This window comes from Thunnus albacares, chromosome 2 (assembly GCF_914725855.1).
Source record: "Thunnus albacares chromosome 2, fThuAlb1.1, whole genome shotgun sequence".
NCBI classification, from domain to species: Eukaryota; Metazoa; Chordata; class Actinopteri; order Scombriformes; family Scombridae; genus Thunnus; species Thunnus albacares.
Window position 1 is genome coordinate 38,794,000 of NC_058107.1, and position 17,500 is coordinate 38,811,499.

Consider the following 17,500-nt stretch of genomic DNA (forward strand, 5'->3'; position numbering starts at 1 on the left):
CTCCAGCGATGACCCGAGGTGCCCCCGCATTTTGAAGAAACAAGAGGTGTCCTAAAACATCTCATTTTAATTTTCCATTCAAACTCCGTCTACGTGGGGCTTTTGGTTACCTCGTGTCCCTCCTCTACATGACGGCTCCCACTCCTCGTCTGTAATTACTGTGTTCATTTCTAATTCCCACTTTTCCTGAACATCCAGACTATTATCCCTGGGATTGTCTCGTAGTATCTCATATATGTGTTATATGATCTTCTTTTTGATGGTTACTTGAATTGTCAGCATGATAAAACGCTCTATATTTGATAGTGTGGTGCATAGTTTATCCCATTCTTGGTGTGTCTGCAGATAATGTCTCAACTGTAGATACTTAAAGGAATCATGAGTTGAAAGATTGTATCTACGCTGAAGTTATTCGAAGGACATTAGAACTCCTTCAAACAGCTGGCTCAGCATAATCAAACCTTTTTCTTGCCATTTTTTGAATCCTGCTCCTAATCTGGATGGAGGAAAATCAGTGTTATTTGCAATCTTCACTGCTCTAGATGTTGACGTGGAGAGTTTTGACCATATTCTCAAGGTATTCTTTATCCATTGGTTATTGATTTTATTTGCCCAATAAGGTTCTGATTACACATGTGATCATGCTTTCCATAATAATGGAAGTATTCACTTATAATGTTTGATTATAAAGCACTAACCCTAAAATGACCTATAATATCCCTGATAAAGACCTGATACTTTATGATAAATAATTCAAACTACTGTTGCAAACATCAGCAATGAAGCTTTAAACTGTAAAAGTGGGGGAGGGGCCTGAACTCTGGAGAGGAGGAGGAGGAGGAGGAGGGAGCACAGGGGAATTAGCTCAAATGGTAGAGCGCTCGCTTAGCATGCGAGAGGTAGCGGGATCGATGCCCGCATTCTCCAGGAGACTTTTAACCCTTTCTGCTCTGCTCTGTTCTGTCTGGAGAGAAAACATGTTAAAAGGTTTTAAGATGCAGAATCTGATGTTCCTTCTCTCGCCACGGTCCTCCCCTGCTGTGAGGTTGTCGTGGAGACGTGTTTCATCGCACCGACCCGGGCTAATATAGCTTGCGTGAACCTGTCAGTGTGGAAAGATCATTACATTCATTACGCTCTCATATCTAAATAACCATCTGTAATCCAACTAAAACTGAAAGCCAGTTATAGTTATCTTGTTTATATGTCTGACTGTAATGTGAAAGGATTTCTACTACTGATGACAGAGCAGAAAGGGTTAAAAGTCTCCTGGAGAATGCGGGCATCGATCCCGCTACCTCTCGCATGCTAAGCGAGCGCTCTACCATTTGAGCTAATTCCCCTGTGCTCCCTCTTCCTCCTCCTCTCCAGAGTTCAGGCCCCTTCCCCACTTTTACAGTTTAAAGCTTCATTGCTGATGTTTGCAACAGTAGTTTGAATTATTTATCATAAAGTATCAGGTCTTTATCAGGGATATTATAGGTCATTTTAGGGTTAGTGCTTTATAATCAAACATTATAAGTGGCTTTTTTGAATACTTCCATTATTATGGAAAGCATGATCACATGTTTAATCACAACTTATTTATTAAATGATACACATTTATATCAATGAAGAGAATATCATTTCTATACTTGCATTGTGTTCCAAACCTATTTTTAGCTGATTATACATGTTTACTTTTACTGAAGTGAAACTGTGTGCAGGACTTTTCCTGCTCATGTAGTATATTGTATGTTGCATTGAAGTATTTCTGCTTTGACTACTCTGTTCCCAGTAAACATGCTCAGACAGAGCAGAAAGGGTTAAAAGTCTCCTGGAGAATGCGGGCATCGATCCCGCTACCTCTCACATGCTAAGCGAGCGCTCTACCATTTGAGCTAATTCCCCTGTGCTCCCTCCTCCTCCACTCCCCCTCCCGCCTACATGTCCTGTGACCTCTGCTGCTCAGCAGCTGCGTCTCAGTTCAGGATCTTCATCCTTCTGCATTTGAAGACCAAATGCATCACAGCAGCGCGACCAAGGCTGTCTCAATTCAAAGGCTCCTTCAGAGGAAATGTGCTCTTCTCAGCACAAAGTTAGAGGATCCAATGGATGGATCCTTCGCGGCCTAACTGCCAGTTGGTGCTGTCTGATTGTCAGCTGCAGCTGCAGAGGTTTGTAGGCGAAAGTAGCGACGCTTCATGACACCTCTGTAGACCAGACCGTCACATTTAACAACGCCTCCATAGACCAGACCGTCACATTTAACAACGCCTCCATAGACCAGACCGTCTCATTTAACAACGCCGTAGTAGACCAGACCGTCACATTTAACAACGCCTCCATAGACCAGACCGTCTCATTTAACAATGCCGTAGTAGACCAGACCGTCACATTTAACAACGCCGTAGTAGACCAGACCGTCACATTTAACAACGCCGTAGTAGACCAGACCGTCACATTTAACAACGCCGTAGTAGACCAGACCGTCACATTTAACAACGCCGTAGTAGACCAGACCGTCTCATTTAACAACGCCGTAGTAGACCAGACCGTCACATTTAACAACGCCGCAGTAGACCAGACCGTCACATTTAACAACGCCGTAGTAGACCAGACCGTCACATTTAACAACGCCGTAGTAGACCAGACCGTCTCATTTAACAACGCCGCAGTAGACCAGACCGTCACATTTAACAACGCCGCAGTAGACCAGACCGTCTCATTTAACAATGCCGTAGTAGACCAGACCGTCACATTTAACAACGCCTCCATAGACCAGACCGTCTCATTTAACAACGCCGTAGTAGACCAGACCGTCACATTTAACAACGCCTCCATAGACCAGACCGTCTCATTTAACAATGCCGTAGTAGACCAGACCGTCTCATTTAACAACGCCGTAGTAGACCAGACCGTCACATTTAACAATGCCGTAGTAGACCAGACCGTCACATTTAACAACGCCGCAGTAGACCAGACCGTCTCATTTAACAATGCCGTAGTAGACCAGACCGTCACATTTAACAACGCCTCCATAGACCAGACCGTCACATTTAACAACGCCGTAGTAGACCAGACCGTCTCATTTAACAACGCCGTAGTAGACCAGACCGTCACATTTAACAACGCCTCCATAGACCAGACCGTCTCATTTAACAATGCCGTAGTAGACCAGACCGTCACATTTAACAACGCCGTAGTAGACCAGACCGTCACATTTAACAACGCCGTAGTAGACCAGACCGTCTCATTTAACAACGCCGTAGTAGACCAGACCGTCTCATTTAACAACGCCGTAGTAGACCAGACTGTCACATTTAACAATGCCGTAGTAGACCAGACCGTCACATTTAACAACGCCGTAGTAGACCAGACCGTCTCATTTAACAACGCCGTAGTAGACCAGACCGTCTCATTTAACAACGCCGTAGTAGACCAGACTGTCACATTTAACAACGCCGTAGTAGACCAGACCGTCACATTTAACAACGCCGTAGTAGACCATACCGTCACATTTAACAACGCCGTAGTAGACCAGACCGTCTCATTTAACAACGCCGTAGTAGACCATACCGTCACATTTAACAACGCCGTAGTAGACCAGACCGTCTCATTTAACAACGCCGTAGTAGACCAGACCGTCTCATTTAACAACGCCGTAGTAGACCAGACCGTCTCATTTAACAACGCCGTAGTAGACCAGACCGTCTCATTTAACAACGCCGTAGTAGACCAGACCGTCTCATTTAACAACGCCGTAGTAGACCAGACCGTCACATTTAACAACGCCGTAGTAGACCAGACCGTCACATTTAACAACGCCGTAGTAGACCATACCGTCACATTTAACAACGCCGTAGTAGACCAGACCGTCTCATTTAACAACGCCGTAGTAGACCATACCGTCACATTTAACAACGCCGTAGTAGACCAGACCGTCACATTTAACAACGCCGTAGTAGACCAGACCGTCTCATTTAACAACGCCGTAGTAGACCATACCGTCACATTTAACAACGCCGTAGTAGACCAGACCGTCTCATTTAACAACGCCGTAGTAGACCAGACCGTCACATTTAACAACGCCGTAGTAGACCAGACTGTCACATTTAACAACGCCGCAGTAGACCAGACCGTCTCATTTAACAACGCCGTAGTAGACCAGACCGTCACATTTAACAACGCCGTAGTAGACCAGACTGTCACATTTAACAACGCCGCAGTAGACCAGACCGTCACATTTAACAACGCCGCAGTAGACCAGACTGTCACATTTAACAACGCCGCAGTAGACCAGACTGTCACATTTAACAACACCGCAGTAGACCAGACTGTCACATTTAACAACGCCGTAGTAGACCAGACCGTCACATTTAACAACGCCTCCATAGACCAGACCGTCTCATTTAACAACGCCGTAGTAGACCAGACCGTCACATTTAACAACGCCGTAGTAGACCAGACCGTCACATTTAACAACGCCGTAGTAGACCAGACCGTCTCATTTAACAACGCCGTAGTAGACCAGACCGTCTCATTTAACAACGCCGTAGTAGACCAGACTGTCACATTTAACAATGCCGTAGTAGACCAGACCGTCTCATTTAACAATGCCGTAGTAGACCAGACCGTCACATTTAACAACGCCGTAGTAGACCAGACCGTCTCATTTAACAACGCCGTAGTAGACCATACCGTCACATTTAACAACGCCGTAGTAGACCAGACCGTCTCATTTAACAACGCCGTAGTAGACCAGACCGTCTCATTTAACAACGCCGTAGTAGACCAGACCGTCTCATTTAACAACGCCGTAGTAGACCAGACCGTCTCATTTAACAACGCCGTAGTAGACCAGACCGTCACATTTAACAACGCCGTAGTAGACCAGACTGTCACATTTAACAACGCCGCAGTAGACCAGACCGTCACATTTAACAACGCCGCAGTAGACCAGACTGTCACATTTAACAACGCCGCAGTAGACCAGACTGTCACATTTAACAACGCCGCAGTAGACCAGACTGTCACATTTAACAACACCGCAGTAGACCAGACTGTCACATTTAACAACGCCGTAGTAGACCAGACCGTCACATTTAACAACGCCTCCATAGACCAGACCGTCTCATTTAACAATGCCGTAGTAGACCAGACCGTCACATTTAACAACGCCGTAGTAGACCAGACCGTCACATTTAACAACGCCGTAGTAGACCAGACCGTCTCATTTAACAACGCCGTAGTAGACCAGACCGTCTCATTTAACAACGCCGTAGTAGACCAGACCGTCACATTTAACAATGCCGTAGTAGACCAGACCGTCTCATTTAACAATGCCGTAGTAGACCAGACCGTCACATTTAACAACGCCGTAGTAGACCAGACCGTCTCATTTAACAACGCCGTAGTAGACCATACCGTCACATTTAACAACGCCGTAGTAGACCAGACCGTCTCATTTAACAACGCCGTAGTAGACCAGACCGTCTCATTTAACAACGCCGTAGTAGACCAGACCGTCTCATTTAACAACGCCGTAGTAGACCAGACCGTCTCATTTAACAACGCCGTAGTAGACCAGACCGTCACATTTAACAACGCCGTAGTAGACCAGACTGTCACATTTAACAACGCCGCAGTAGACCAGACCGTCACATTTAACAACGCCGCAGTAGACCAGACTGTCACATTTAACAACGCCGCAGTAGACCAGACTGTCACATTTAACAACGCCGCAGTAGACCAGACTGTCACATTTAACAACGCCGTAGTAGACCAGACCGTCACATTTAACAACGCCGTAGTAGACCAGACCGTCACATTTAACAACGCCGCAGTAGACCAGACCGTCACATTTAACAACGCCGCAGTAGACCAGACCGTCACATTTAACAACGCCGTAGTAGACCAGACCGTCACATTTAACAACGCCGCAGTAGACCAGACTGTCACATTTAACAACGCCGTAGTAGACCAGACCGTCACATTTAACAACGCCGTAGTAGACCAGACCGTCTCATTTAACAACGCCGTAGTAGACCAGACCGTCACATTTAACAACGCCGTAGTAGACCAGACCGTCACATTTAACAACGCCGCAGTAGACCAGACCGTCTCATTTAACAACGCCGTAGTAGACCAGACCGTCTCATTTAACAACGCCGTAGTAGACCAGACCGTCACATTTAACAACGCCGCAGTAGACCAGACCGTCTCATTTAACAACGCCGTAGTAGACCAGACCGTCACATTTAACAACGCCGTAGTAGACCAGACCGTCACATTTAACAACGCCGCAGTAGACCAGACCGTCTCATTTAACAACGCCGTAGTAGACCAGACCGTCTCATTTAACAACGCCGTAGTAGACCAGACCGTCTCATTTAACAACGCCGTAGTAGACCAGACCGTCACATTTAACAACGCCGTAGTAGACCAGACCGTCTCATTTAACAACTCCGTAGTAGACCAGACCGTCTCATTTAACAACGCCGCAGTAGACCAGACCGTCTCATTTAACAACGCCGTAGTAGACCAGACCGTCTCATTTAACAACGCCGTAGTAGACCAGACCGTCTCATTTAACAACTCCGCAGTAGACCAGACCGTCTCATTTAACAACGCCGCAGTAGACCAGACCGTCTCATTTAACAACGCCGTAGTAGACCAGACCGTCTCATTTAACAACGCCGTAGTAGACCAGACCGTCTCATTTAACAACTCCGCAGTAGACCAGACCGTCTCATTTAACAACGCCGCAGTAGACCAGACCGTCTCATTTAACAACGCCGTAGTAGACCAGACCGTCTCATTTAACAACGCCGTAGTAGACCAGACCATCTCATTTAACAACGCCGTAGTAGACCAGACCGTCACATTTAACAACGCCGTAGTAGACCAGACAGTCACATTTAACAACGCCGCAGTAGACCAGATCGTCTCATTTAACAACGCCGTAGTAGACCAGACCGTCTCATTTAACAACGCCGTAGTAGACCAGACAGTCACATTTAACAACGCCGTAGTAGACCAGACCGTCTCATTTAACAACGCCGTAGTAGACCAGACCGTCACATTTAACAACGCCGTAGTAGACCAGACAGTCTCATTTAACAACGCCGTAGTAGACCAGACCGTCACATTTAACAACGCCGCAGTAGACCAGACCGTCTCATTTAACAACGCCGCAGTAGACCAGACCGTCACATTTAACAACGCCGCAGTAGACCAGACCGTCACATTTAACAACGCCGTAGTAGACCGCGTTGTTTGAAGCATGCAGCCCCTGAACTGAGACACAGCTGGCGTCTCCATGTCTGACCTGACCGTCTCCTCGTGGTCACGTCGGGTAACTAATCAAACTGTCACTACATTTCAGACAATATTAAGAAAACAATGTATAATATTGTACTTTTTAATGCACTATATTTATTTGACTACCATAATTACTCTACAGATTCACATTTCACACAGAAAACATAAAGTATATGATGTATTTCTAAAGCTTAAACTTCTGAACAGCATATAAAGTAAATAAACTGAGCTGCATTTTAATGCTACTTATACTTTCAGGAATCTGTATTAATAAACAATAATATAAACGACATAATAATATAACTACAGAAGCAGTCATTCTACATTATAAGGATTTATTCTGATGTTTTAAGTACATTTTGCCAACAAAACCTTTACTTTAGTAAGATTTAGGACTTTTAATTGTAATGGAGTATTTCTTCTTTTACTTTTTTTTAACACTTCTTGTTCTGTTGCTGTTTCCATTCAACAAGCTCAGACAGAGCAGAGCAGAAAGGGTTAAAAGTCTCCTGGAGAATGCGGGCATCGATCCCGCTACCTCTCACATGCTAAGCGAGCGCTCTACCATTTGAGCTAATTCCCCTGTGCTCCCTCCTCCTCCTCCTCCTCCTCCTCTCCAGAGTTCAGGCCCCTCCCCCACTTTTACAGTTTAAAGCTTCATTGCTGATGTTTGCAACAGTAGTTTGAATTATTTATCATAAAGTATCAGGTCTTTATCAGGGATATTATAGGTCATTTTAGGGTTAGTGCTTTATAATCAAACATTATAAGTGGCTTTTTTGAATACTTCCATTATTATGGAAAGCATGATCACATGTTTAATCACAACTTATTTATTAAATGATACACATTTATATCAATGAAGAGAATATCATTTCTATACTTGCATAGTGTTCCAAACCTATTTTTAGCTGATTATACATGTTTACTTTTACTGAAGTGAAACTGTGTGCAGGACTTTTCCTGCTCATGTAGTATATTGTATGTTGCATTGAAGTATTTCTGCTTTGACTACTCTGTTCCCAGTAAACATGCTCAGACAGAGCAGAAAGGGTTAAAAGTCTCCTGGAGAATGCGGGCATCGATCCCGCTACCTCTCGCATGCTAAGCGAGCGCTCTACCATTTGAGCTAATTCCCCTGTGCTCCCTCCTCCTCCTGCTGACCCTCCTCCTCCTGCTGACCCTCGTCCTGCTTCTTCCCCTGAAAACAAACATGCAGTGAAACAGCAGCAGTGAGAAGCTGCAGTCGTCTCTTTAAACCCTGCAGTGAGTCTCTTTCTTCTCCTGCTTGTCTTCTGTGCTGACAGCAAAGACTAACTGTGGTGTACAAACACTGGTCTCTAACAGCAGCAACAGGTCGTCCTCTCTTTAAGAACCTCTGACTCCTCCCCCAGGGATCCCCCCTCTGAGGGGCGGGGCTTACCAACTTTAACTGGCTCCCATTGGCCTGGTTGGCCTGTCACTCTGCAGCTGTCCCTCTGATTGGCTGCAAGAAAGATTTCCTGTGTTGATTCAAAGAAAGGAGAGAGAGAGAGAGCAGGAGAGGAAGGGAAGTTTGTAACGGAGAGAAGACAGAAGAGAGGAAAACACAGACCGGAGTTCAGAGTGGAGAGATGGACTGAGAGATGTTTAGTGCAGAGAGGAGAAGGTGAAATGTTGTTGTTTACTGAGGACTGACAGACGAGAGGAAGAGGAGGAGGGGGGAGGACATGCAGGATGTTACCCAGCAGCCCCCTGTGGTCTCTGGGGTGGAGGACGGAGAATCAGAAGCAGACGGTTAGACTGAACTGATCCTTCATCACACTGTGAGTTCACAGCACACAGCTGCAGAATCCAGTTATGAACTAACATAGAAACAAACACGCTGAGAACAAAGTCAGTGTTAAATGTGTCTCTTATGTCATTAATCAACAGGCAGGAAAATAACATTATATATATATATCACATCCTGTCATCAGTGATTATGAGAAATGTTCCTTAAAAATATATTAGACAGAAAACTTGTATTTTATGTCTTTGTTCTTCTTTCATCAGTCACTTAATCAATACGTCGATCAACAGGAAATTAATCAGCAACTATTTTGATAATTGATTAATTGTTTCAGTCATTTTTAGATTTGCTGCCTTCGTTTTCTCAGATGTGTTGATTTTATACTTTTATTTGTCGTAAACTGAATATTTTGTGTTTCGGACTGTTGATCAGAGAAAACAACGTTTAAACTATTCATGATCAAATAATGGTTAGTTGCTGTTCCAGTGCTTTTATATAACTCAGTTTACTTTATTAAGTATAACTATAATACTGCACAGCTGATCCTGCTTATTTCTTGACAGATTAGCTGCATTGTTTACAGCTGTGTGACTCTCATCCTGAAGCATCAGTAGCTTCTTGATATACAGATCTAATACTTTGTTTATGAGATATTGTACAGACAGTTTACGTTAGTGTGCTCGCTGCTCAGACTGACATCATCACTGTGTGGAAGACGCCTCAACATGAAACTCATAAATACATAAAAACATAAATGTTGCTGTAACACAGAATGATGTCGTCTGGCGCTGCGCTGAGTCGGGCGATGGTAGACGACTCTGTGACATGATGGAGGACAGAATGAATATTGTAAACTAACGATGTCACCTATCAATGATGTTTCAGGCTTTACTAACTTATGAGATCTCTGAGATGACGACACAGTTTAAAGTCTTGTTGTTGAGTCAGCTGTGAACATTCATTCAGTCGGTGTTTGGTGTGAATGCAGCTCACGACATCCTGATACATGAGCAGCAGGAAGTGAAGCAGAAAGCAGCTGATGAAGCAGCCTGTCTGTCTGTGACTTTTCATCACAGGTTATGAACAGAGTCCATTTAGATGAAATAAGAAGTGAGTAAAACGCTGCCACCTCAGTGTGACAGCTGTTCATATCAACCTCTAGAGGCTGATTACTGGATCATTACAGACACGTCGGAAACATGTGGAGTGACGTGGCTGCAGATTTCTGTTTAGTTTGAATGTGTGAAATTAGAATCTACAATGATGTTAAAACATGTTCACTTCTCTCTGCACCACAGTTTATAGATGACAGTGATGAGTGAGTCTGACTACACAGTAAACATACGAGCGTCTGATATATCAGGACGAGTGAACAAGGGAGAGATTACTGAGTAATCAGGTTACTCAGTAGGATACTGTAGTAATCTGATTATTCAGCGGTGATCCAGAATGTTTTTTTGCTTGTAATATGATAAACAATATTCATTTAAGATAACAAAGATTGTTTTTGAGCATGAAGAAGCTCATAGAACACATTAAAACAACCTGAAACCACCTCAAACAGGCTGAAAGAAACATTTAGCAGATTTTAGTAGAACCGTTGGATTTGAGATTTTATTTTGTCACAAACAGTTGAAAAAAACAAAGTGTGAACGTGTGAATTAATTTGCAAAAACATTAACCATTAATCATCTCCCAACAATTAACACTACAACACATAAACAAACAAATACATAAATAATAACTGGTGAGGCTCTTTGACCTCAACTTCACCTTGAGAACCTCTAAAAACAACAAAAACATGAAACTTCCAAGCAGCATCTCTGAGGTGTCCTCAAAGTTCTTACGGTGCAGATCCAGTTTGGGAGCTGCTGATTAAATCTATCAATACAAGCAGCAGGTCAGTAATCTCACAGCTCACAGCATGATTGTGTCCAAATGTTACTAATAGTGAAATGTTTAGTGGTGGTAATGTTCTGATTTAAACGTCTTTAAACGTTTATTTTGTAATGATCTTTACATTAAACCTGCTGCTGTGATGCCTCCTCTGTCTGCACATGTTCACTGATTAGAAACACAGTTCATATTGTTTTAGGGTTCGATATTTAAGAAAGCTTGCGGTTAATGAAGTGCCTGTAAACACACTGATTTTATAAAGTAGCAGAATCATTTTTTATTAGTCACCACGTTACCACGAGAACACAGACAGACATGCAGAGTAATGTAGAGACACTGAGCAGCAGAGATCTGCTCCCTGCTGCAGAAACAGGAACATGCAGGCGGGAGGGGGAGGGGGAGTGGAAGAGGAGGGAGCACAGGGGAATTAGCTCAAATGGTAGAGCGCTCGCTTAGCATGCGAGAGGTAGCGGGATCGATGCCCGCATTCTCCAGGAGACTTTTAACCCTTTCTGCTCTGTCTGAGCATGTTTACTGGGAACAGAGTAGTCAAAGCAGAAATACTTCAATGCAACATACAATATACTACATGAGCAGGAAAAGTCCTGCACACAGTTTCACTTCAGTAAAAGTAAACATGTATAATCAGCTAAAAATAGGTTTGGAACACAATGCAAGTATAGAAATGATATTCTCTTCATTGATATAAATGTGTATCATTTAATAAATAAGTTGTGATTAAACATGTGATCATGCTTTCCATAATAATGGAAGTATTCAAAAAAGCCACTTATAATGTTTGATTATAAAGCACTAACCCTAAAATGACCTATAATATCCCTGATAAAGACCTGATACTTTATGATAAATAATTCAAACTACTGTTGCAAACATCAGCAATGAAGCTTTAAACTGTAAAAGTGGGGGAGGGGCCTGAACTCTGGAGAGGAGGAGGAGGAGGAGGAGGAGGAGGAGGAGGAGGAGGAGGAGGAGGAGGAGGAGGAGGAGGAGGAGGAGGAGGAGGAGGAGGAGGAGGAGGAGGAGGAGGAGGAGGAGGAGGAGGAGGAGGAGGAGGAGGAGGAGGAGGAGGAGGAGGAGGAGGAGGAGGAGGAGGAGGAGGAGGAGGAGGAGGAGGAGGGAGCACAGGGGAATTAGCTCAAATGGTAGAGCGCTCGCTTAGCATGTGAGAGGTAGCGGGATCGATGCCCGCATTCTCCAGGAGACTTTTAACCCTTTCTGCTCTGCTCTGTCTCAGCTTGTTTACTGTTGTTTGCTTGTTTACACATCATTGGTGTCAGCAGGAATATTTCAATGTAACAAACAGTGAAAACGTTTCTCTAAAATATTGACAATGTGCTATTTTTACAATGCATTTCTGTTTCTGTGTATCTTCATCATGTAAATTTAGTCTTTTATTGATGTATGATTCATGCATGATGAGGTTGCTTCATCACTAATTCACTTTAATAAAGATGTCGGCGTGCACGCTTATTCTTGCCGTCACCACTGAAGCGTGGCGGCACAGTGTCATAAATGTCACTCCCTTCAACTCAAAGGTCAGAAAAAACAAACTTTCTTAGTCTGGTGATCATGTTTTCCATAATAATGACAGTATACAAAAAACCCACTGACCATAAAATAATAACAATCATATAATACAGAACTGACACTTTACAATAAATGAAAATGTCAACAATGAACCTTTAAACTCAGTAGATAAAGTTTAATAAGAGCATATAATATTACTGCATTATCAATGTATATAAAGGCAAAGCCTATTATTTATTTGCTTGACATTATTTATTATATTTACAGATAAAAACTCTTTATTTATCTTAAACTGGCCCTTTATGTCTCTAACAGGCTGTTGTAGTTCCTGTGTCTTTAAGCCCCGCCTCCCGATGAGCCCACTCTGTTCTGATTGGTCGTCAGCCGTATCAGTCGTGTTTAGTTACCGCCGATGCAAACCCAACATTTCCTGCTTCACTGTTTCATATTAAAAGCTTTTAAATGACTAAATAACAGACACTTTTATTGTGAAAAATTTACAGGAAATGAAAAGTGTTCCTTGTGGAATCGGCGGAGCTTCGTTAGCAGCAGTAAAAACCAGTCGACAGAACAACACATGGAGATATTTGGTGCTGTTTGTTGAGCGGATCAGTCAGAAATAATGGCGGGAGGAACAGCAGCCGCAGTGATGATGATGTTTGATGAAGAGCTGTGCGTGGAGCAGATAAAGAAATCACCAGCTGACGTCAGTTCGGGTTGAAAGTAGAAAAAACATCAGAAAACCGAACATTCAGAGCAGGTTGAAGCTGCTACAGACCTTTACTTCATTATCGACACTCTGAACATCTGAAAATAAGGAAAAGCATAATAATTCCTCTGAAATGTTAATGTAACGTACGTAAACCATCTGTCTTTCAGAATTATCTGGAAACCATTTGATCATCTATGAAAACCATCAGACTTTTTAACTGATATAATAAGTTGCTTCTATTATTTTTTTTATATTACTGATTTTATTCATTTGATTATTTATATACATTTTAAAATATAATTTTCTAATTTATTCAAATGTCAGATTTAGTTTATGTATTTTATATCGTTCCCTGGCATTATGTGCTGTTGTTCCCAACTTATAATATTATAAATAAAGTTTATTATTTTTAAAAAATGACAAAAAAAGCACAGATTTCCACAGGCGGAGAACTAACGGGACCAGTAAACTGAACTTTCAGTGAAATGACCCTTTAGGAAACTCATATTATTATAACATTATGATTATTAGTAACCAATAGGAACACAGTATTTTTTCTGTACCTGTTCTGATTGGCTGACGTCTCCCTCCCAGGCCCGTGTGACGTCCCGGTTGGCCAGTGTGAGACAGCTGTTGGACAGGATGAGCAGGAAGCAGAGCGAGCTGGAGGGTCGCCTCGACGACATGCTGACACGCATCGCCATGGAGACACAGGAGATCAAAGAGCTGGAGCAACAGCTGACCGACGGTGAGGAGAGAACTGACCAATCCCAGAACCTCTCTCAGACTGGAGTCCTGTGATTGGCTGTTTGGTAAAGTTAATAAAATGATTCCTCCTCCTCCTCTTCCTCTCCTCCTCCTCCTCCTCCTCCTCTCCTGCTCTCCTCCTCTTCCTCTCCTCCTCCTCTTCCTCCTCCAGGTCAGATTTTGGCTAATGAAGCTCTTCAGAGGGATTTGGAGGGAATCATTTCTGGACTTCAGGAGTATCTGAGATCCCTCAGAGAGCAGGTAGAGACTCTTCCATCTCTAATAAACATGTAAAACATCCCCAAAACACTGAAAGGACACATATTCTGCTTATTGTGGTTTTCTGTTATTTATTTCCTGTTCTGATGTCGGATGTTAAACATGGTCAAAGTTCCAAAACTTAAAATGAACGTATGAAGAAACGCTGCCTGCAAGTCAAAAGTCAGGGCTTCAACCTGCTCTGACCTTCGGATGCAACACTTTTTCTACCTCGCTGACAAGCTTAACGGCCGTCTGCTCTGTTGCCTTGGTTGCTAGGTGGTTGCTAAGGTTGTTGCTAAGGTGGTTGCTGTGGTGGTTGCTAAGGTTGTTGCTAAGGTGGTTTCTAAGGCTGTTGTTAAGGCTGTTGCTAAGGCTGTTGCTAAAGTAGTTGCTATGGTTGTTGCTAAGGTGGTTTCTAAGGTTGTTGTTAAGGCTGTTGCTAAGGCTGTTGCTAAGGTAGTTGCTACGGTTGTTGCTATGTAGTTGCTAAGGTGTTTCCATGTGTTGTTCAGCTCCAACATGTACGGATGGATTTGAGAAGTTGACATTTGGAGTAAAGAAGGAGAAGAAGAAGTGAAATCCTGCTACTATAGTTTGTTTACGTAGCCTCCGGAGCCGGAGGAAGCTTCCTGAAAGCTGACCAATCAGAACAGAGTGGGCTCATCAGGAGGCGGGGCCTTAAAGAGACAGGAGCTAAAACAGCCTGTTTCAGACAGAGGCTGAACTGAGGGGCTGCATAAAGGACCAGTAGAAGATCAATAAGGAGTTTTTATTCCAGTAGAGCCTCAGAATATAAATATAGAGGCTGGAAATGTGCAGAATATGAGTCCTTTAAAAAAAATGACAGGTGCTGATGAAGTTGCAGACACTCAAAACAAATAGCACTAATAACAGAAAATAATAACCAGGTTAGTGAGATGCTTTTTAAGAAATATATATTTCACCTTTTTTAAGTGTTTTTGTTCAGACGTGTTCTCTCAGAATCCACATATGTAAAACTTAAAGTGGAAAGCAAACAGTGTGTTTCTGTCTGTGTGGCGTACAGTATAACTGAGTATAACTGAGTATAACTGAAGTATAACTGAAGTATAACTGAATATATCTGAGTATAACTGAGTATAACTGAGTATAACTGAGTATATCTGAGTATAACTGAGTATAACTGAGTATAACCGAGTATAACCGAGTATAACTGAAGTATAACTGAGTATAACCGAGTATAACCGAGTATAACCGAGTATAACCGAGTATAACCGAGTATAACTGAAGTATAACTGAGTATAACTGAGTATAACTGAGTATAACTGAGTATAACCGAGTATAACCGAGTATAACCGAGTATAACTGAAGTATAACTGAGTATAACTGAGTATAACTGAGTATAACCGAGTATAACTGAAGTATAACTGAGTATAACTGAAGTATAACTGAGTATAACCGAGTATAACCGAGTATAACCGAGTATAACCGAGTATAACCGAAGTATAACCGGAGTATAACCGGAGTATAACCGAGTATAACCGAGTATAACCGAGTATAACTGAAGTATAACTGAGTATAACTGAGTATAACTGAGTATAACTGGAGTATAACTGAGTATAACCGAGTATAACTGAAGTATAACTGAGTATAACTGAGTATAACTGAGTATATCTGAGTATAACCGAGTATAACTGAAGTATAACTGAGTATAACTGAGTATAACTGAGTATAACTGAGTATAACTGAAGTATAACCGAGTATAACCGAGTATAACCGAGTATATCTGAGTATATCTGAGTATAACCGAGTATAACCGAGTATAACCGAGTATAACCGAGTATAACTGAAGTATAACTGAGTATAACCGAGTATAACCGAGTATAACCGAGTATAACTGAAGTATAACCGAGTATAACCGAGTATAACCGAGTATAACCGAGTATAACTGAAGTATAACTGAGTATAACCGAGTATAACCGAGTATAACCGAGTATAACTGAAGTATAACTGAGTATAACTGAGTATATCTGAGTATAACCGAGTATAACTGAAGTATAACTGAGTATAACTGAGTATAACTGAGTATAACCGAGTATAACCGAGTATAACTGAAGTATAACTGAGTATAACCGAGTATAACCGAGTATAACCGAGTATAACCGAGTATATCTGAGTATAACCGAGTATAACCGAGTATAACCGAGTATAACCGAGTATAACCGAGTATATCTGAGTATAACCGAGTATAACCGAGTATAACTGAGTATAACTGAGTATAACTGAAGTATAACCGAGTATAACCGAGTATAACCGAGTATATCCGAGTATATCCGAGTATAACTGAAGTATAACTGAGTATAACTGAGTATATCTGAGTATAACTGAAGTATAACTGAGTATAACTGAGTATATCTGAGTATAACTGAGTATAACCGAGTATAACCGAGTATAACTGAAGTATAACTGAGTATAACCGAGTATAACCGAGTATAACCGAGTATAACCGAGTATAACCGAGTATAACTGAAGTATAACTGAGTATAACTGAGTATAACTGAGTATATCTGAGTATAACCGAGTATAACTGAAGTATAACTGAGTATAACTGAGTATAACTGAGTATAACTGAAGTATAACCGAGTATAACCGAGTATAACCGAGTATATCCGAGTATATCCGAGTATAACTGAAGTATAACTGAGTATAACTGAGTATATCTGAGTATAACTGAAGTATAACTGAGTATAACTGAGTATATCTGAGTATAACTGAGTATAACTGAGTATAACCGAGTATAACTGAAGTATAACCGAGTATAACCGAGTATAACTGAAGTATAACTGAAGTATAACTGAGTATATCTGAGTATATCTGAGTATAACTGAAGTATAACTGAGTATAACTGAGTATATCTGAGTATAACTGAAGTATAACTGAGTATAACTGAGTATATCTGAGTATAACTGAGTATAACTGAGTATAACCGAGTATAACCGAGTATAACCGAAGTATAACCGAAGTATAACCGGAGTATAACCGAGTATAACCGAGTATAACCGAGTATAACTGAAGTATAACTGAGTATATCTGAGTATAACCGAGTATAACTGAAGTATAACTGAGTATAACTGAGTATAACTGAGTATAACTGAAGTATAACCGAGTATAACCGAGTATAACCGAGTATAACTGAAGTATAACTGAGTATAACCGAGTATAACCGAGTATAACCGAGTATAACTGAAGTATAACTGAGTATATCTGAGTATAACCGAGTATAA

At 41.9% G+C, this 17,500-nt stretch overlaps 2 protein-coding genes and 4 non-coding genes across 6 annotated transcripts in view; 4 read left to right on the forward strand and 2 right to left on the reverse strand.

Annotated features, from left to right (window-relative positions):
- LOC122968710 (centriolin-like) overlaps window positions 1–13,203 on the forward strand; it is a 50,485-nt gene extending 37,282 nt beyond the window's left edge. The window contains exon 12 of the mRNA XM_044334125.1: window positions 13,021–13,203. Within this exon, the coding sequence (XP_044190060.1) occupies window positions 13,021–13,022 (2 nt within the window). The 3' untranslated portion in view covers window positions 13,023–13,203. The remainder of the gene's footprint in view (window positions 1–13,020) is intronic.
- cntrl (centriolin) overlaps window positions 1–17,500 on the forward strand; it is a 42,032-nt gene that overhangs the window by 1,326 nt on the left and 23,206 nt on the right. The window contains exons 2-3 of the mRNA XM_044333690.1: window positions 13,824–13,977; window positions 14,149–14,237. Of these exons, the coding sequence (XP_044189625.1) occupies window positions 13,872–13,977; window positions 14,149–14,237 (195 nt within the window). The 5' untranslated portion in view covers window positions 13,824–13,871. The remainder of the gene's footprint in view (window positions 1–13,823; window positions 13,978–14,148; window positions 14,238–17,500) is intronic.
- trnaa-agc lies at window positions 855–927 on the forward strand. The gene has a single exon. It is a non-coding gene; the product is annotated as a tRNA-Ala (tRNA).
- trnaa-agc lies at window positions 1,271–1,343 on the reverse strand. Its single transcript has one exon. It is a non-coding gene; the product is annotated as a tRNA-Ala (tRNA).
- Window positions 8,369–8,441, reverse strand: trnaa-agc. Its single transcript has one exon. It is a non-coding gene; the product is annotated as a tRNA-Ala (tRNA).
- Window positions 11,391–11,463, forward strand: trnaa-agc. The gene has a single exon. It is a non-coding gene; the product is annotated as a tRNA-Ala (tRNA).